General features: G+C 42.5%; 1 protein-coding gene across 8 annotated transcripts in view; it reads right to left on the reverse strand.

The window, feature by feature from the left end:
- PPP1R13B (protein phosphatase 1 regulatory subunit 13B) overlaps positions 1–22,324 on the reverse strand; it is a 139,334-nt gene that overhangs the window by 92,489 nt on the left and 24,521 nt on the right. For 2 of the 8 annotated variants that reach the window (XM_048855352.2, XM_075129895.1), the window contains exon 1: positions 20,452–20,670. The exons of 1 other annotated variant lie outside the window; for it this stretch is intronic. In XM_048855352.2, the coding sequence (XP_048711309.2) occupies positions 20,452–20,577 (126 nt within the window). In that variant the 5' untranslated portion in view covers positions 20,578–20,670. Of the gene's footprint in view, positions 1–1,086; positions 1,227–20,451; positions 20,672–22,324 lie in introns of those variants that run through there. 5 more of the 8 variants (XM_048855359.2, XM_048855357.2, XM_075129898.1 and 2 more) reach the window with 4 other exon arrangements.

The following is a 22,324-nucleotide window of genomic DNA, read 5'->3' on the forward strand; positions in this document are numbered from 1 at the left end:
TGGACTCCCCTGCTTGACTGGCTGCAAAAGCCAGCAGGCAGGTTCTTAAACCTAGCAACAGCAGTAGCTCTCTGGCTGCTCAATGTACGTGCCCATGTATGTTCCGCCTCCCTTTGCTCATCTCTTGAAGCCCTACTCCTGATCTGCTCTTCCACCACTCCAGGCCAAAATCCTGCCCTTCACCCAGCCTTGGTGCTGCCTCAGAACCAGCTCTGCTCCTGTCTTCCCTGACTCCCGATAATCCAGTTCTGATCCGCAGTTCTGCCTCACTTAGCTCCAATGTTCAGGCTCTGACTTCAGCCCTGACCCCCCCCCCCAGCTCCAACCACTAAGCACGGCTGCCTACAACCTGGTCCACTGACACAGGCAGAGAAACTGAGTTTGGAGGGAGAAACTGACTGGCTGGGCAAGAGAGGGGACTCTGGGACTGCAATTAGAAGCCAGTTGGCTTTCAGAGGAGAAAGTATGAAGTCTGAGGATATTGGGATTGGACAAAGAGCTAGAGTACATGGGGACAGCTGGAACTGGCCATGCAAGGAGACTGAGTAGGAGCCAAAGAAAGGTTAGGGTTAGAGGAAGAATGAGCCAGTGGATAGGGTGCTAGCCTAGAACTTGGAAGACCTAGGTTCAATTTCCTGCTTCACCAAAGATTGCATGTGTGATCTTGGGCAAGTCACTGAGGGCTAGGTTCACAGAGGTACTTAGGAGTGGTGACACTCAGTGTCACCATATCTTTTAGGTGCCCAGAAAAAGTATCACTAGGATTCATAAAGTCTGAGTTTGGTGCTCAGGCCTCCTGCACAAGGAATGGAGGGATATGAGCCTCAGAATGGAGATTTACAAAAACCAGCACACTAGGCAGCTCTCCACCTAAGCTAACCAAGATGATGTCAAGTCAAGGGGTATGTACTAAATCCTGCACATCTCAGGAAAATTGGCACTTAAGCCCAGGCTGCAGGGAAGCACCTCCCTCTGCTTTCAGATTTTCATCTATAAACCCTCACCTATGACTTTTGCAAGAAGCCAGGGAGGGAGAGGAGAGGAGTTCCCTCATAAAACTTTTAGCCCAGAGGCTAGGGTACTCACCGGGGATATGGGAGACCCTCAGTTTCCCTGAGGGGAGAAAGGGATTTGAAAATGGGTCTGCCACCTCTTAGGGGAGTGTCCTAGGCACTGGGGTATATTGATGTGGAGTTCCCTCAGTCTCTCCTATTGAAGCTGTTCCACTGTAGATAAATAATGCAAGAATCGTTAGGCAAGAGAGAACATGTGTTCAAGTATGAAAATGATTCTGGAGCTTGGTGGCTAGACCATTCATATGAGAGGTGGGAGGAGGAGAATCAGGTCCCCTGGCTCCTCCCCTGCAACCCTCCACCACCTGTTTTGTGCCAATTTGCAATCAGGTCTCGATCCAAAAGGTGAGTGCTGAACATACTTACCTGATTAGTCCCCGCAGGAGAGTTTAACAAAGGAACACCTATCTTCCCTTGGTTCATGCATAATTCTGGGGCGTAAGCGTCCAGATGCCAAGAGTGAGGCTGTCCCATACATGCCCAGAAGCAGAAACATAAGCAACTAAGGAATTTTATTACAAAAATTTAGGCAGAGTTTAAGTGCCTAGAGGGTTTGGCAGCAGCAGAGTGTGGGTTTTGTAAATCCCAGAATCAGTCTCCACTAGCAGTTAGGCAGCCAACTCCTTTTGTGAAACTAGCTCTCAGTCACTGTACTTCAGTATTCCATTAGTAAAATGTGGATAAAACAGTACTTCCCTACCTCAGAGGAGTGTTCCATTAGCTCAGATACTATGGTTAGAGGGGCTCAATAATACTAGGATAAACAGATAAGGGGGGTGGGGGAAGGAGAGACTAAATGAGGAATGAGTTAACTGGGACTGGCAGGGCAAGTTAAAACTGGGCCTGGATGTGGGGAGGGAAAGAGTTGGGGCAGGGGAGATGGGACTTGGACAGTGAGTACAAAAGGGAGAGAGAGACTACAACTACATGGGCAAAGAGGCTGAGAAACCTGAGTAACAGAGACTGGGACTAAGTAGGTGAGGAAAATGGAACTGCTACAAGGAGCCAGAGGTAGGGAGAGACAGGAATGGGACAGGTTAGAGGCGAGAGGGTAGAAAGGGTCTAGTCTAGGAGAAACAGGCAGAAAAAGTCAGTGTCCACTAGACTCTAGAGCACTCTACCCCAGAACCTACAATGGAGCCCAAAATTCCAGAATCTTACCACTCCACTCCCCCTACTCTCCTGAAATCTCTGTCAGTGGGTTTCTCTCAAAGTGCCCCCCTCCTCTGGTACTGATCCACATGACACAACACATTATTAGTGCGATCAGTTACTCCAATAGTAACAGGTGGCAGAGATCTGTCTGGTGGATCTAAAGATACCAACTCTGCTGATGATCACTGTGGACATCAGTATGCTGTTACATGATGAAATTTGTTTTTTCAGTACACTTCTTAAAAAGCTAGGAAGCTACATGCACACAACCACACTGAAATATTACGATTACAACTTCAAGCATTCAGAAGTTACGAAGTGTCACAACTACTGTTACCTATGTAGCCTTAATTCAGCCCCCACGTGCATATGCATTATGCTACAGTTTGTAAGTAAATTATCAGATACTATTTTTTCCACAGTGCAGAAAATGGACCTGCCCTGGGTATGAATCAGGGTTGTTTTAAAGGAGTCTTGTCTGTAGGACCCCTGCCTTATTTGTTGATGAAGTTGAAAGGTGTGTAGTGAATGACTTTGGAAAGAAAAAGGAAGGTCTCATGGGTAAGGAAGCTGAATACTGTCCTAGTGAATTGGATTCTATCCCTACCTCTGCCACAGAGTTCCTGTGCGATGCTAAACTACTCACTTAAAAAAAAAAAATCAAACTTTTCAGATAGTCACTAATTGCTTGTTCCTCATTTTATGGGTGCCCTACTAGAGACTCTAAGGTCATATCTGCATAAGTGCTGAGCACTTAGGGTTGCAGCTGAAATCAATGGCAGCTGGGCTGGAATATACAGGATGCTATATAGTGTTAAATATTCTGAAAAATCAGGTCCTAGGTAACTCAAATTAAGCACCTCAAATTAGTGGATACTTTTGAATAGAATCTCTGCGCCTCAGTTCTCCATCTATAAAAAGGGGATAACACCATCCCCTTACCTTACAGGAGTTTTATGAAGAATCAACATTTGTGAAATATTACTACGGCCATGAGAGCCATATAAGAGTTTGAGGAAATTATTAATTCTGTCTTCAGAGCAGGGTTTACATAGTACGCACTGTGCGGTAAGAGGCCAAGGGCTACACATTGAACAATGAAGATTAAACAAAATATTAAGCAGCTTCTCAATCAACGGATTCTCATTAATCCATCCTAATAGACTTAAATTCGATCCTTACACTCATAACAAATTTTCATTCACAGACCTCACACAACTTTCTAAAAGGGGATGATATTTGCATAGTTTTAGTGATTCAAAACTGCAAACAGAAACCAAGTGTCCTAGCTTTTAGCTCAGTCCTCTATACCACTGTTGCCCCCTGCCTCCCTTCAGCCACCTCCTTCCCAATATACTGAAGCTTAAGGTCTTTGAAATCAATACACTTCCGTGTTGGAAAGGTAGTAATCTAAAGATGAGGCTACACTAGACAAATTCAGACCTATGGCTCTCCACCAGTGGTAACAATGTTGGAAGCTATAGTGTAGATAGGATGCAGCCATCTTTTGATTAGATAACAGTTGTAAAAAAAAAAAAAAAAAAAAAAAGCCTGTACCTACACAATATCTTCAACTGTCATTAGCACTGTCAGTGAATTAAATATTTGACTTTTCCTAGAGTAGACAAGGCTCAGACATGATCACAGTATTCCATGGCTGTAGAATTTATTGCAGAATTCACCCCCTTGTACCTGAATAGTTTACTGGAATCTTGAGTTTTAATTAAAAAAATTCCCAGTCTTTCCGATTATGAAATTTGTAACCATGACATGAAACTAGTGTAAATCAATACAACGGTACCTGACTGCATCTGCAGACAGCCTAAATCAAACAGCCTTGTGAAGTATGATCTGCCCCATTAATCTCAAATTGGGTCACCATGAATTTTACAGTACGTAATTTGATATTTTCCCCACTATGGCATAGAATTCAGCCTGCCACTGAATTCACCATTTTTACTGCATTTAAGTGCCCAATATATATTTTTTTTTCTCTACCTGCCCTGCTAGGACCTGCCTTCAACTTTCTGTTGCTCTGCAACTTTCACCAGAATGCTCCTTGGACTGTTCCAGATAGCCAGGCAGGAGGATGGGGAACCAGTGCTGAGTCTAACTTGCAACTGGGGACCAGAAGTATAGGGAGCAAGCTAGGCAGCCCAGAGAACAGTGTAGCAACTGAGGCCTTCAGATCGGCAGATATGCTGCTGAAACCAACTATAAGCGTTCCAAATACATATGGATGGGAAGGAGCTGTGGAACAGATCACCTAGAGAACACAGGGAAAACGTTTTCAAACACAATTATAGTTGAAAGTAAATCAACAAATTTTGCAGAGTATTTTCAACTGTGAGCCATAGCTATATGTGATTGGGTGTGGATGATGGGATGGTAGTGACAGTTCATGATGACAGAATAAATGAATGTTGCTTCAGAACTTAAGAGCTTCCACCTCAGATTTTGAACCAGTGTGTCCATGGGGCCTTGTCCATATGCAATTTTTTACTCTTATGAAAAAGGCTTCTTTAACCTCTTGACTAAAGTATGGAGGAATTAGCAAGTCCTTATCTATGGATAATGGATTTTCAAATGGAAGCCACTGCAAAATACCTGCTCCCACTAAGAGATTGTTCCTGTTCCTGATAAAGGAGGATTTAGACACTTTAATCCATGCTTTCATATGCTCCCTGCTTGATTAGTGCAATGCATGATACTTGGAACAATGCTCCAGACAATGAGGCAAAAAAATTCAGGAGTAAACTATCTCCAGACCGCAATACTTTCATTTGTTCCTCACTGAATACCAAGTTAGGTTTCAGATATTGCTCTTACTTTCTTTGCTCTCCATGGGCTGAGGGTCTCTGAGGAATTACCTTTACCTCTGCACTTAAGATTTACCACATGAGCTACATGTCTCAGGAACATCATAACTATTGAGATCAAGAGGAAAACTGACAGGACAGACCACTATGTTGGCAGCTGGCCTATGACTGTGAAAAACTTTCCTTGAAGAGCCAAGAAAAACCACAACCCTTAACTTCAGAATGAAATGCCTCTCCACCATCTTTTCCCACAGTAACAGGATAATTATTAATGAGAAAGGGAGGAAAGAACATACAGTATTGTTTGAACTACTCACGGGATCTTGTACTCAAATACTATTTCAACAAACACAGCAGATAGAGATAAATATATATATCTTTTCCACTACATAGGACTTCTTATTTAGAAGAAAATATTTAGTTCAAATATTTTTCATTACAAATGCTAGGTTTGTATTTCTCCAAGATCCAAAGGATTAGATTTGCTAACTAAATGTCTTAAACTGCAAGTTTAAAAACCGTACATAAAATCCTTTTGCTACCTTACCCTTCAGTGATATTTATCAACTTAATCAGTTAACATGAATGGCTTTCAGGCTTCAGTGCATTTCAACACAAATGCATGCTTTCTGATGTTCATAAAGTATTTCAGTTTCAGAAAGTAGGACAAACTGTCAGAATGCAAGATAGTGCTATGCTATTTCAAGATACTTAAAAATCATATTAAAAACATAAGTCACATGATTCTTCTAACAGGATTCCTACTTTTAACCTAACAAACTGGAAAAAAGTTAAATTGGTGGTGCTGTGGGGGATGAAGGGAAAATGATACAAGCCTTTTTAAAAAGTTAATACTACATGGTTTTGTTTTACAAATAACTGGCCTTTCATCTAAAATTTCATTCCATTTAAATCTGAGGTTCCTGACAAACTGAATTATATGATCATTACATTTTCTGCATGTAATCTATTTTATGTCCACATTATCTTATCTATTTGGAAATGTTAGATACATTAAGGATTACAAAAAATCCCACATAACAATAAAAACCAAAAAAAACTGTTGAAGCAATGGATAGAATAGATTAAAATAAAAATACTAAGGCAGTCAAATGATTTTTAAAATGAATCCTAATTAATCGCAGTTTTAATTGTGCTGTTAAACAGAATACCATTCTGGAGGGCACTTCAGAATCTTGAACATTGGGTTGAGTGCTGTAGCTATCTTTAGAAATCTCATATTGGTATTTCTTTGCATTTTTTCAAATCTGCAATGAAAGTGTTCTTAAATAAGGGCTGGACAAACTTTTTCGCCCAAGGACCACATCTGGGTGGGGAAATTGTATACAGGGCCATGAATGTAGGGCTAGGGCAGGGGGTTGGAGTGCAGGAAGGGGGCTGAAGACAGGGGGCTCAGGGCAAGGGGTTGGGGTGCAGGGGCCTCAAGCCAGGGAGTTAGGGGAGTGGAGTGCAGGAGTGGTTTGGAGTGTGGGCTCCAGCTCAGTGCCGCTTACCTCGAGCAACTCTGGGGTACAGCAATGCGCAGCAGGGCTAAGGCTAGCTCCATGCCTCCCCTGTCCCCGTGCTGCTCCCAGAAGTGGCCACCATGTCCAGCAGTGGCTCCTGGGGGTGGGATAGGTAGCTACACTGCATGCTCCCCTCACCTGTCAGTACCACCTACAAAGCTCGTAGTGGCCACTGTTCCTGGTCAATGGGAGCTGTGGGGGGCAGTGCCTGCAGGCAAGGGCTGCACATTGAGGGGTAGGGGAGGGCTTTAAGGGCTACAGGGACATGGTGCCGGCCACTTCCGGGAGCAGCATGGGGCCAGGGCAGGCAGGGAGTCTGCCTTAGCTCTGCTGCGCCAGAGGGCTGGCAATCCTGCAGGCCGGACTGAAAGCCCTGATGGGCCAGATCCTGTCCATGGGCTGTAGTTTGCCCTCCCCGGTCTTAAAATTGACCATATGCTGGGTTGCCATCTGAGATTACCCTAACATGAAATATATGGCAGAATGAGGGTAAAATCACAGAGCAGGAGACACTGAACTCCTCTGGGGAGAGCTGTGTCACAAATTAAGGGTTTTGTTTTTAAAAAACAATCAGCGTGGAAACATGTCCTCTGGAATGGTGGTCGAAGCATGAAGGGGCATACAAATGTTTAGAATATCTGGCATGTAAATACCTTGCAATGCCAGCTACAAACATGCTATGGGAACACCTGCTCTCACTCTCAGGTGACACTGTAAATATAAGAAGCAGGCAGCATTATCTCCCATAAATGTAAACAAATTTGTCTGTCTTAGTGATTGACTGATCAAGAAGTAGGACTGATTGGACTTGTAGGCTCTAAAGTTTTAGATGACATGCAAACACAGAAGTTATATAACCACCACCACAAAATTTATATATAACCTACATTTGCAAGTTTCATTGTCATGATAAAGAGATTGCACTATAGTACTTGTATGAGGTGAACTGAAAAATACTATATCTGGTTTCTTTTTTAGTGTAAATATTTGTAACCCAAAATAAAAGCAGTGTACACTTTGTATTCTGTGCTGTAATTGAAATCAATATAGTTGAACATGTAGAAAAGTCATCCAAACATAATTTAAATTGGTATTTTAATCACACTGTTAAACAATAATAAAACTGATCAGTCAATTTTTTAAATTGAGTTAATTAGTTTTGTGATAAATCACGAGTTAATTATCTGGTATTTTTAGGGCTGTCAATCACAAGACATTGAACAATAACAAGATTTTCCTTCTTATTGTCCCATTTATCTTTTCCATTTTTAGATACAAGGGTAACCAAAATGATGGTCAAGTTGTACAAGATAATTTGGTAGAAGTCATTAACTTAGGAAGCATGATCCCAAATATAACTATGTTTGTGGCTAAACTCTTGTACATATGTATTACTACAGTTATCAGATTGCTCCCACACTCACTGTTGTAGTCTGGAGGCTGTGGTGTGGAAGGGGCAAACAGAGATAATGCTCCTCCTTTTCCAAAAGTTAGAAGAAACAGGGTGAGGTTGATTTGTTTTCAAATTTATCAGGTGTTGCCAGAGGCTGACAGAGACAGTAGACTAAGCAGAGTTCAAAGATATTTCCATAGTAGCAATCCCACTTTCCTCTATTATGTGCCACTGCAGGAAAACCTGGACATTACCCCTACAAAGGTCATGACCCCATACAAAAAATCTTGGTCCTCACCTTCAAGGGACTTAATGATTGGGCCTAAGGTATCTAAAATATTGCCTGAAGCGCCAAGATGAGGACTGATCAGCAAATGCTGTCTGTGACTCAGTTGTCCATTACAAGATAAAGAGAATTTGTGCATGAGATAGACCTTTCCTGAGACTCAGCCCAAGACTATAGAACAAACTTCCATGCACTCCCAGAAACACCATAAAAACCACCCCAAATTTCATTTCAAGTGCAAGGCACTCTTCAACCTTGCCTTTGCTAACTACAGCCCTGCTACTTGAGGTTGCATTACAAAGTTCAGTTTTACCAAGAGCTTTAAATCTTTATTTTGTAAAAAATAAAGTGACAGGGCATAAACCAAAACAGAATATAAACATTATGTTCTATTTACTATTCACTTAGGAAAGAAAAATCAAATGCACAACTACAAAACGGGAAATAGCTACACACTGATAAATTTCTTGGAGTTACAGTTGTTATACCAATAAAATAAAAACCAGCAGGATCTTATTAAAGGGGAAAAGGCAAAATACCACATTTATTATGCATACAGAAAGAATCATAGTAAGCAGTTATAGTTATAACATTCCATTCAATCTCATATTTATTCACACATTCGTTCATACAAACACACACACACACACACACACACACAGAGGTTCTGCAAGGTTATCATAGTTACCAGCCTTAGAGTTGCTCATGCCAAGCCACTGGCCAGGTGGCCTGGACATGAGGAGGGAGCAGGGCCTTGTCACATGCTCATCTGATACTCCTGGAAGTTGGTTTGCAGAATCAGACCCCAAAGTTCTCACTTTTTAGAGTCTATTTTTATAGGAATTTCTTCCTATGGCAGTCTATGGGAATTGCTTCATCATGCTGTTGCTGAATCAATCAATCAGCAGATAAGATAACATCTTGGAGCCATCAGGAATATGTTGTTCTTTGGTTCTCCCATTCTTGACGCTGTTGGGTGGATTCCAGTCTGCCCTCGGGGGGGGGGGGGGGGGGGTGTCCCTCTGGTTATTTCCACTTGACACCTTCAGCCGATGGACACTGGATTCTTAGGCTGGCACCTCCCTGATCATTCAGTTATTATCCACACCAAGCATCCATCCACATACATCCTCTATCTCTATTTTAATCACAATTGTTAATACAACAAAAGGGCGGGGAGTCTCTGGGTGCTGTTTCTGTTGTTACAGAGTATTGCGTTGAGTCTCTCTGTGAATTGCTTTGAGAACAGACTCTGTCTTAACGTACTAACACAATTAGCAGCTTGCAAGTTTCACAGAGGGAGAGAAACAGTACCAAAAACCAAGAGACCTCTTAATTAGTAATACCCTGGAATTTAAACTATGGGGAATCAAACTCATTTGTGATTTTAATACAGAACTTCTTTAATATGATCCAACACAGTGGATCAGAAAATTAAATGAGTCAGTGTGATGCAGTTACAAAAAAAGTCTAATATTCTGGGGTGTATTAATAGGAGTGTTGTACGACAGACATAGGAGATAACACTTGTGCCCTCAGCTGGTGTACTGTGTCCAATTCAGAGTGCTACCCTTTAAGAAGAAGGTGGACAAATTGAAGAGGTCCAGAACAACAACAGTGATAAAAGGTTTAGAAAAACCTGACCTATTAAGAAAGGTTGGGGGGGAGGGGGCGGGGGGTGTGCGCCACGGCATGTTTAGTCTTCAGAAACCAAGACTAAGGGCAGACCTGATAAGTCTTCAAAATATGTTAAGGGCTGTTATAAAGAAGATGGGGATCAACTGTTCTCCATGCTCACTGAAGTGGGACAAGAAGAAATCGGCTTAATCTGCAGCAATGAAGATTTAGATTAGATATTGGGAAAAGCTGACAGGTTCCCCCTAGGGTGCCACCTTGAACTGGGGTACCACTGAGCCCTCTGACCCACCAGCCTGGGCTCCCTCTCACACTGTGCTGCTGTGACAAGTTGCAGAGCCCCCACAAGCTTTCACTAGCATTCAAAAAGGTAGGGACACATCCAGCTGCAGTTACATGCAGGCTCTCTAATCACCAGCCTCTGATCCCAGAGCAGTACTGTCCTGCCCTGGTTAAATCTGGCCAGTATAAGGGTTTATCCCCTGGTCTGCCTCTCCCTCAATGTGAAGACGCCGATGCACACTTGTGGTAACCAAGCTGAGATTTTTCCCCCAGACACCTTAGTTAAAAACGCACACTGGTTTGGATTAAAATATAAAATAAATTTATTAACTACAAAAGGATTGATAAGTGATAGTAAACAGATCAAAGCAGATTACTTAGTAAATAAACAAAAATGCAAAACTGATCTTACCATACTAGACAGGTGGGATATGAATATGCAAATTCTCACCCCGAGTGATAAACAGGCTGGCAGACTTCTAAGGCACAAGCTGCCTTGGCTTTGCAGCTTGAGTTTCCCATACACAGGCTAGAAATCCCTTTAGCCTGGGACCATCATTTCCCCCAGTTCAGTCTTTGTTCCTTAGGTGTTTCCATTGTGATGTCATTGTCCCCCTTTTATATCTTCTTCCCACTTGCTGGAAAAAACTCTTTTCCTGTGATCTGGGTCAAACAGTTCCCATTGCATAGTGCTATCTGAGTGGTTTCTGTTGTACACAGTTCCAAGGGTAATCCTTGTGTGCGTTTCCTCAATAAGCCATTAATATTGTTTAGCTTTTATTGTTTAGCCTTGTTGGAGTCTGTTTTTGAAGTTTTTTTGTTGAAGAATTGGTCACTCGATTACAGGCCCAAAAGTGGCAAAGAGATTGAAGTGTTCTCTGACTGGTTTTTGAATGTTCTAATTCTTGAAGTCTGATGCGTGTCCATTTATTCTTTTAAGTAGAGACTGTCTGGTTTGGCCAATATACATGGCAGAGGGGCATTGCTGGCACATATCACACTGGTAGATGTGCAGGTGAACAAGCCTCTGATAGTGTGGCTGATGGGATTAGGCCCTATGATGGTGTCCCCTGAATAGATGGGCTTTAACCCAGGAACCTATCCTTGCAACAGTGTTTTTGTTGTGTGGTTGCTGGTATTTGCTTCAGGTTGGGGGGCTGTCTGTAAGCAAGGACTGGCCTGTCTCCCAAGATCTGGGGGAGTGATGGGTCGTCCTTCAGGATAGGCTCTAGATCCTTGATGATGCATTGGAGAGGTATGGTACCTGCCCCAAAGAACATACAGTCTAAATATAAAATGAGAGACTCCAATGGCTACCGACAGACTCAGAGTACAAGGAAACAGTGAGACAATAATGGGTCAGCAGGATAGGCAGTGGTCTCAGTACACCAGCATCCATTATCAAGTTTTTTTTAAGAGGCATCACAAAGGAGTTTTAAGGAAGAATTTCAAGGAGATGGATGTAGCTAAACAGATGAGGTAGCTAAACATATTCATAAATGATCTGGAAAAAGGAACAAACAGTGAGGTGGCAAAATTTGCAGATGATACAAAATTACTAAAAATAGTTAAGACCCTAGTAAACTACAAAGAGGTACAAAAGGATCTCTCAAAGCTGGGTGACTGGGCAACAAAATGGCAGATAAAATATATGCTGATAAATAAAAAGATATGCACATTGGAAAGCATAATTCTAACTATAGATATAAAATGATGTATAAATTAGCTGTTACCACTCAAGAAAGATCTTTGAGTCATTATGGATAGTTCTCTGAAAACATCCACTCAGTGTGCAGCAGCAGTCAAAACAGCAAACAGAATGCTGGCAATAATTAAGAAAAGTATAGATAATAGGACAGAAAATATCATGTTGCCTCTATATAAATCCATTGTACGCCCACATCTTGAATAATGTGTGCAGATGTGGTTGCCCCATCTCAAAAAAGATATGCTGGAAAAGGTTCAGAAAAGGGCAACAAAAATAATTAGGGGTATGGAACAGTTTTCATATGAGGAGAGATTAATAAGACTGGGACTTTTCAGCTTGGAAAACAGATGGCTAAGGGGAGATATGATAGAGGTCTGTAAAATCGTGACTGGTGTAGAGAAAGTAGATAAGGAAATATTTACTCCTTCTCCGAACACAAGAACTAGGGGTCACCAAATGAAATAGTCAGCAGGTTTAAAATAAAAAGGAAGTATTTCTTCACACAGCCAACCTGTGGAACTCCTCGCCAGAGGATGTTGCGAAGGCCAAGACCATAACAGGATTCAAAAAAAAGAACTAAATAAATTCATGGAGGATAGCCATTGATGGACCTATTAGCCAGGATGGGCAGGAATAGTGTCCCTATCCTCTGTTTACCAGAACCTGGGAATGAGCGAGAGGGGATGGATCACTTGATTACCTGTTCTGTTAATTCCCTCTGCGGCACCTGGCACTGGCCACTGTCGGCAGACAGGATACTGGGCTAGGTACACCTTTGGTCCTACTGGGTCAGACCATTCTTATGTTCATGGGAAGATCCTAAAGCATAAGGGACAGCAAGGGAGAAAAGCATGAAGATGTTTGTGAGAAAATTTAATTTGTGGGCTTTGGAGGCAGGCATCATTTGCCAACTGAGAAGGAAAAACTGACATTTCAATAGTAAATGAGGAAAGGATAGCTAGGGTAGGGATACATCATAAAGGACTTGAAAGTGAAGACAAACAGCAGCTGCAGAACTTTTGGATGTGCAAGGCCACATTCCTGGATCTGTGAGCCCAGCTTGCCCCAACCTTCCAATTGCAAGGACACCAAAAATGAACTGCAATAACACTGGAGAAGCGAATGGTGAACGTACTGAAAATATTTGCAATGCCAAATGGCTACCAGTTAGAGAGAATATTTTTAGCTGAAAAATTCACTATGGGGCCACTGTCGTGCAAGTGTGCAGTCATTAATCATCTCCTGCTATGCAGGACTATGACTCAGCAATGTGCATGACATAGTGGATGGATTTGCAGAAACAGACTTCCATAACTGTGGTGCAGCAATAGACAGCATGCATATCCTTATTTTGACATCAGACCACCTTGCCAGAGTACATCCACAGAAAGGGCTACTTTTCTATGGTTATGCACACATTGGTGGATCACTGGGGACACTTCACTGACATCAGTGTTGGGTGGGCAGGGAAGGTGCATGACACTCTTCTTTAAGAACACAGGACTCTTCAGAAAGCTACAAGCAAGGACCAACTTTCCCAAAAATCGCATTACCATTGGTGATGCTGAAATGCCAAGAGTGATCCTGGGTGAGCCAGCCTACCCCCTGTTCATGAAGCTATACAGCAGCCTCCTCGATAGCACCAAGGAAAGGGTTGAACTACTGGCTGAGAAAGTACAGAATGAAAGTTGAATGCACTTTAATAGACTGAGGGATGCTGGTGTTTACTCAAGATTGGATCTCAATGGGGAAAAAACTGCAATGGTTACAGCTGCCTACTGTGTTCTGCATAGTATTTGTGAAGCAAGGTGGGGGAAGAGAAGAGAAGAGTTGCTGCCAGGGTACAGGGCAGAGGTGGAATAGTGGCTGCTGAGTTTGACTAGTCAGACAAAAGGGCTATTAGACAAGTTCAATGTGGAGCTATACAACTCAGGGAGGCTTGAAAGAGCACTTTGACAGCGAGCCACAATAATGTGGTTTTTGTGTACTGTGCTCTGGCACTGCTGTTTTGGGGCCCTGTTATCAATTGTGTGGTGCTTGGTGTACATCTATAAATATAACACCTTCAATGCACCTATTAAAAACTTTAATAATCATGAATATACAGTAAGCACAACAAACAGTCACTGATCCTATGAGTTGTGTCACACTGTATAGTAACAAGTGGGTGCTTTTTGAACTGCTAGGCACTCTGCAGCATATGTTGTGAACTAATAAAGGTGAATTATTTTCCAAATAGAATTTTATTCAATAATAAGACTAGTGCAAAAAGTGTACAATGTAAGAGCAAATACATTAAAAACTTAAGAATGGAACAGAACTTAAGGGGAGAGCATGTTCACATCCATTTTACCTACAAATACAGCAACTGTGGCTTTCACAAGTCACTGTACATCAGGGGTCTCAAACATGCAGACCGCATGTGGCCCATGGAGTTATTTCCTGGGGGCCCATTGCAGGCATAAACTCCACCAGCAGCCACGCTCCCCTCCCCCCCGCCCACCCCTCAAGCATGCCATGTCCCTGCTCCTCCACCTACCTCCAAGTGCTTCCTGCTGCCAAACAGCTGTTTGGCAGGACTTTCTAGGAGGGAGGGGGAGGAGTGGGGACGCAGTGCACTCAGGGGAGAAGATGAAGAGGCAGGGCTAGGGGCAGGGCCTCATGGAAGGGGTGGAGTCGGGACAGGGCCAGGGCCATGCTTTTGTATCTTGGTATGAAAAGGTTTCAGTGATGTGGCCCTTGTGGTGATTTGGAGTTTGAGATCTCTAGTGTACATGAAGCTATGGTTGTCCTTAACGTCCCCCAGGGTGGAGTGGTAGGGATGCAGCCCCTGACGCCATGTGGATGCTGAAGGGAGGTGCTGTAATGGAGTTCTCCGTGCAGTGCAAAGGGAAATGAGCTGGTGATCGTTGAACCTGTAGGTCCACAAGAGTCAGCAGCATCTGTGTTTGCTGCCGGAGAAGCCCCATTATGTCTGGATGCATCTCCCCCTCCTTTTCCTGCTGGGACTCTTCTTCACTCTTTCCTTCTCCAGGCCATCTGCAATGTTCACCCTCCAGGCACTTTGCTCAATCTCATGCAGCACTGGCTTGCAGAAACTCACTGAACATATCATTCCAAGTCCTCTTATCTGGTTTAGTCACTCCACACATGTGAAGGGAGAACCCCTCAAGGCCACAGCAACCGCAGATAAAACACAGGAGGTACCATGGTCAGTACAGTCACAACAAAAAGCAAAAAATTAAGATTCAGAACTCCCTTCCCTTGCTCCCCTACAATTTTTAAAAAAAAAAAAAAAAAAGACATGCTTATCAGCATTTTTGCTTCAGAGTGCTTGTGCACAGAAGTGCTCACAGCACCAGCCCTGGTGAACGTGGCCTGCCTGGGATGAGGGAAAATGACGAGGGAATTGTTCAGTTGCATGAAACTGAGTAAAGGGCAACGGCACTGAATACTGGCACCATTTTCCAGACAGCAGTGATTGTAGCTGATCTCACTCTTGAGGGTAACAAAGGCAGAGAGAACACAGCTGCTGCTGGTGTCCCAAAGCCAACTAGACCTGAATGCTACTTGCCTGTGTATGCAAAGGTGCCTCCTGAAGTTACTGTTGACTGATATGGGCGTGTGTTCTACACTGGAGAAAGAAATAAGGCTGCCATCCCTAAAAACCCTTCAGAATAGGATTACAAAGTACCCCCATGAAAGTTTCATTAAGATCTCAGCAGGATTCAAGGGACATTCCTGTGTACATAAACTGCCTCATGTGCCCTCCCAAACCTCTAAAGAGGAGTGAAAAGCAGACATCACTACCTCTTTAGTAAGAGTAAATTAATGAAAAGTCAATAACTGTGTCCTGTTAAGCTGCCCCCCCCCCCCAATCACTTGTAACAAGAAATGAATGTACACACTTACCGGAGGATCCATCCTCCTGCATGGGACTTGCCCATGCTTGACTGCTAGGACTGAACTGAGTGTAGTCTCAAACAGGTTGAGAAGGTTCCTTCCCCACTCTGAACTCTAGGGTATAGATGTGGGGACCTGCATGAAAACCTCCTAAGCTTACTTTTACCAGCTTAGGTTAAAACTTCCCTAAGGTACAAGCTATTTTACCCTTTGCCCTTGGACTTCCAAATGTTTATCTGGGTTTATTTATTAGGAAAGTGTTGTTTGGAAATGTCTTCCCCCCCCCAAAATCCTCCCAACTCTTGCACCCCACTTTCTGGGGAAGGTTTGCTAAAAATCCTCACCAATTTGCATAAGTGACCACAGACCCAAACCCTTGGATCTTGAACAATGAAAAAAGCATTCAGTTTCTGAAAAGAAGGATTTTAATAGAAGTAAAAAAGAATCACCTCTGTAAAATCAGGATGGTAGATACCTTACAGGATAATTAGATTCAAAACACAGAGAATCCCTCTAGGCAAAAACTTAAGTTACAAAAAGACAGACAGGAATATCCATTCTATTCAGAACAGCTTAATTTCTCAGCCATTTAAAGAAATCATAATCTAACGCATATCTAGCTAGCTTACTTACAAAGTTTTAAGATTCCATTCCTGTTCTGTCCCTGGCAAAAGCATCACACAGATAGACCCAGACCCTTTGTTCTTCTCCCTCCTCCCAGCTTTTGAAAGTATCTTGTCCCCTCATTGATCATTTTGGTCAGGTGCCAGCGAGGTTATCCTAGCTTCTTAACCCTTTACAGGTTAAAGGGTTTTTCCTCTGGCCAGGAGGGATTTTAAGAGGTGTTTACCCTTTCTTTTATATTTATGGCACAGGTCCTGGCTCGTGGCTTAGCTGAACCCCTGGTTACATCACCCATTATCCTCCTCACCCTTCACGTGGTGGGCCCACGACTCCAACTCCTTGGAGGGATTCATGGTGGTGGGCTCTAGCAAGGAGGACATACACCTCTTTGTAAAAGCAGTAGGTTTGTGGTTCAGCATTGGGATGAATTGTTGGCCTCACTAGTCTTCTGATAACCTGATGCATTTCTTTCACTTTCATGCAGCACTGCTGCTAGTCCCTCTTAGCCTTCTTGTGCATCCCCCATGGCAATCTGCTCATAGATGTCCACATTTCTACACTAAGTCCACAGCTGTCCTTGGACAGCCTCTTCTCCCCACAGGGCCAGGAGATCAAATCTCTCGTCTGCTCCAAGCTGGAGCGCATATGAAGCATGTAGTCAGCATGGTCAGTGGGGCAGTTGCACACAAAGGAAAGCTGCTAGGTGTACTTGGCTAGCTGGACAATCAGGAAAAAGGTATTTAAAGGAGATGGGTGGGAGTGGTAGGAGGCCTTCTGGTCTGTGTGACCCCTGGCAGTGGAGTTCACAATTGTGACCAGAGCAGTCAGTGTCAGGAATTGTGGGATAGCTACTGGAGAACTGTTAGGGTTGACATAAGTAACGCAACATCTACACTTATGCTGCATTGACCTCAGCATATCAACTATAGCTCAATGCAGCAGAGGGAGAGGGTGTTATTGTACCACTGTAAACGGGACACTTACACCAGTGGAAAACAGATTTAAGTGTAGAAATATGCACAACTAGGTCAACGCAAGGCAGCTTACGTTGACCTAACTTTGTAATATAGAATGGACTTGTGACTGAGAAAGAGATGGGGGGGGGGGAAGAAGGGTGATGGGATCCCTGGTGTTCAGCCGGAGTCTGTGGGACCGCTGTGCCCCCTTAGCCCAGGCTGGAGGGAGGGAGAGAGCGAGCGTTCTCTCACAATGCCTTGCTAGTTACCAGCAGCAAACCCCTCCATGAACTGTTATAACTCAGCACAACCGCATGTGGAGTCCCACACCCAGTTATATTGTATGAATGCTCCAAGAGCCACTCATGAATGACAGGGAAAGGCACCAGCCCAATCCCCCAGCTGCCAGCCTTGCATCTCAGGAATACGCAGTCTTGAGCTGTTCGAGACAAGCAATGCAGATTTAATAATTGGTTCACCACTTCATCAGTGGAAAGTGGATATACACCAACCTTTGCAAAACCTGAGCAGATTTGCCACACACTTCATACAAACTCACTGGTAAAGAAACAGTAAAACAAGTTTATTGATTACAAAAGATAAATTGACTGACTTTTTGCCCGAGTTAGTTACCAAAAGAAATAAAACAAAGCACGCAGTCTAAACTCTCAACCCTATTAGAATGGGCAACTAGACTAAGCAGTTTCTCTCACCCCACTGGATGCTGCTGTTCATAGTACACAGATTTCACCCTTGAAATCTGGGCCCAGGCCCTTCAGTTGGAGTCTTCAGAATGTCCTTGTTGCTTGCAGTGTAGGTGGGTGAAGGGTATAAAAACAGGACAAGCATACCCTGTTCTAAGTCCCATGTGCTTGGGGAACACACAAGTCCTGGCATGTCTGGTGGGAATTACTGAGTCTCTAGACAAGGTTGAGCAATTCCCCTGGTGTGGCCTCATCTAAGTGAGTCACTGAATTGTAGCTCCCTTGCCGGACAAGGGCTGTTGATAGGTTGTTTGGCATGGTGTCCTTGTTGTTGTCTCTGGAGGGCTAATATCTGGCTGATTCCCCAACTTAAAGCATGTTTTAGTGACCACCATACAACACAATTGTCAGAACTTCATATGTATTAATGATATACATATGGATAGAGAAAAGACTTTCAGCAGATCAAAACCTTTCCCCAATACATATAAAGCATGCCTTGTAAGATAAGATCATGATTATATAAAAATAAGGAATATGGGGTTCACAGGACACTCCAAGTTATAGAATGTCAGAGGGAAAGTTAGGAGCTCTTTCTTAACCATGTTGAATTTGAACTAATGGCTAGCCATCCACAAAGAGACGTCAGAGACAGGCTAAGATTTTAGTTTGGATAGAAGGAGACTAGTCTTTTAAATCAGTGTGTCAGAGATGATAGTTGAATCTGTGCTTATGGATGAGATTATCCCAAGATCGGTCCCCTTTTCCCTCAGCACCCTAATAGAGCTCCGTGAATTGTCCACAGATGGCTGGTGGAGGGGGGCAAGGGAGGATGTGGGACACGCTTAACAAGCCTTTATGAGAAGCAGGAGAACCAGGATAGGACAGTCACAAAAGCCAAGGATGGACAAGATTTCAGGAGGAGCATGGTTGAAGACAGCTGAAGGTTTAAGGAGGACGAGGATAGATCACTGGTTCATGAGTTACATAAAATTTGTTAATTTACTTAAAGCTGCAACTTCAGGAATCACTTGACTGCATGAGACTCTCAGCTTTCCTTTTAGATAAAGGAAGTTTCTAGCCATCATGGTGAACACAAAAGACTCAAGAACCCAGATGAAATTTTTTAAGTGATTTTAAGCCACTTAAACCCAAAATACATATATATATACATATATATATATATATATTTATATTTTTAAAAGGCCTAATTCATGATTTTTGAATGTTTGGGATCTTTAATACTGTAGTCAGCTTTGAATGACCATGCATTTTGGGTAGGATTTTAACACACAGCAGGACTGAAGAGGGAGAATGGAGGCAACTAATTGTTTGTCTGAAAGGAGGCACAATCTTCAAAAGTTTGCATGAATAGCATCATCATTTAACAGACTTCTTACCCTCCTCTGTAGTATGAGGTATTTTAAGCAAGGTTTGGGACAGTGAAGAAGTGCTGTTTGCTACAGTCCCATGTCTGGCTTTGTGAATAATCACTGAAAGGTCACACAACTCCCACTAATTTCCAGAAGTGACTGACCATGTACTGTGACTCAGGAAATTAAATTGTATGGACTTCATGGCAAATAGCTGTCTGACAAGATATGCAAGGCTACTAGTACACTTAATGTCTCCCTCCTTATTTGTAAGACTGACCCACAAAAAAAAAGTAATAGTTTTTATTAAAGGTACTATACCTCTCATTCTACCATACCTTCAGGACTGCCTTGTTGAATTTGAACACTTACATGCTCCAAGCAAGCAGCAACTTCTTTAAAATGTATAAGCACAGACCCTGCTGCAAGTAGACACAGGCATTCTAGACCATTTTCTTTATTATCAAGCACTGACATAAGAAGTTGACAGCTTAGAAACTTGTTAAAAAAAATTAATAAGTGGTTTGGTAGGCTGTTTTAAGACTGTAGCAAGCCCTTGATCTTGGATATATTGTTTACCGGCTTGAGAAGTATTTAAAAAGTGAAACCAAAGATCCCTTAGAAGTCAAGAGACTGTCTGAAGACAGACCCTTCCTTCTCATACTCCTCGGGTGAGTTGCAAACCACTGGATAACAACTCTGCTAGAGCATTACAAAAACACTGTAGCTAAATTTTAGTTGAAAGCAGAACAAACAAAACATCTGTTTTGTTCTGAGCACTTAAATTTAGCTGACTTTTTAACTTCAAAGTGAACTCAGAACTGCTATTTTTTAGGCAATTCACATAGGAGAGGGCTGTTATCAGGCAAATGTAAGCTCCTAAAAATCAAAGGAATAAATCCCACCCACTTATAAGCTTCAAGCCATCATAAAATTTCATGGTTAGTCTTTATAAAACATGGTTACAAATTAAAGTTTAGTTTCAGAGCAAATACTATAACAATATAATCCCACCTTTTTTTTAATTACTTTGTCCATTTTCTTACTTTCAGGCTTCAGTCCAATCTTTTCTGGTAGCCAAGATTTTTCTTTTGACTTGTTTATAATACTTTGAAGAACCATTCTTAAAATATTCTTCATGTGCAGAGCAGTAAACAATAGTGAACATAAAAAAGTATTTAAATAGTTGATGTATTGCTGAAGTCTAAAATAGTTTCTATGCACCAGCGGCTACACTGAGAATCTGCTTAAATGGATGTCCCTTTGGTCTACTGGCATATTAATACAAGTAATGACGAGCAGTGATAAGATGTTCTAATGAGAGAAGACAGGCCAGGGCTGTGACAGGAACAAGATATAGAGGATCAAGTTTCACCTAATTAGGCAAACTTGCACTAGGAGAGTTCTACCATCTTATTGTGCAATATTCATCTTTGCCAACACTTGTTATAATCCCGAGCAAAGATTAAGTATTTATGTTAAATCATTACACAAGACTCTTTCCATCCTTGTTAGAAACCCACTAATTTTTTTTTGTTAAAAAGATGCTAAGTTGCCCCAAAGAACATTAAGAATGGCTCTAATGTCAATGTTTAAACATGCTAACAAAGCAGTTGAGAATGAAACCCAGTCTGTTTGCTTAAAACAAAACGTGTGTATATATATACACATATATATATACACACACACACACACTTTTCAAGCCCTGTCCATTTCTTGGCAGAAATCTGCCTTCTGTTGGATGTGGGTCAAACAGCTACTGCACAATGACTGGTAAGCTGTGTTTATTGCTGCTTCTGCACCTCAGAGGCCAGAGAGTGATCATCACCATCCCACTCCTCAACAGACCCTCTTCTCTACCACACAGGATCCAAAGCTGCAGGAGACTCCACCTATGAACCCAGCTGCAGCTCCCTAAAGGCATCAGAAGAGCTACAGCACATTTTCCAGCCCCTCCATTCCTTTTGTTCTCACACTCGGAGAACCTAATTAAAGGCGGAAAAGAAGAGGCTCTGACAAAGTATCCCCACAAGCAAAAATAGGAGCCACCAGTGGATCTCACATATCACAACCCTCTGACATGCTGAGCTACACATCACCAGTAGCTCCTGAAGTGTGTTTGGGGTGGGAGGGGGTGCCAGGGAGCAGAAGGTATAGCTGATCCAAGCAGTCTCCCTCCCTCCTCAGAAGGCGGCCTTCATGGGTGACAGGTCTATTAAAAAAAAAGAAATTGGGAGGATCATCACAGACCTCCTTTGAGGGAAACAGAACCATTTAACTGGTTAGAAAATGGGAACATTTTATAGAACTAAAATGTTCCCTTTTGATTTTATTTGAAGGAATGGGAAATTTAATTCTCCAAACCCAGGACTGTCACAGACAGCAAATTTAGTTGCCAGTAAAGAAGATTGAGGTTTTTCCAAATAATCCATAATTGAAGAGAACATATTATGTTAAATAGGGGAAACATGGTGCCATCACTACACTACGCATACTTGCTCCATTCTTGGAGACAGGAAACATACTGAAATTTAAGAAACCTTCTCTAAGAGGTATTGTGGATAGAGGCCTTGTCTACATTACAAGTGTAGATGTGGCATATCCCCACAGAAGGGGTTTTTCCTGCCAGCACAGTAATGTCACATCCCTGAATGAATGACATTACTTATGATAACAGAGGTACTGTTTGCATAGCTGCATTTACACTGGGAGTTTTGCCAGGAGAACTATGTTGGCTAGGTGGCTTCTGGCTTTTTCACATCTCTTACCAACAGTTATGCTCACAAAACCTTGTGATGTAGACTTGGCTGGTGCCTGTGCTCACGCACACACAGGCAAAACTTCACTGATAGGTTTAATTCTAAGTCTGTCAGCTGCTCTTTGGTGT

This window comes from Caretta caretta, chromosome 6, assembly GCF_965140235.1.
Source record: "Caretta caretta isolate rCarCar2 chromosome 6, rCarCar1.hap1, whole genome shotgun sequence".
Classification (NCBI taxonomy): Eukaryota; Metazoa; Chordata; order Testudines; family Cheloniidae; genus Caretta; species Caretta caretta.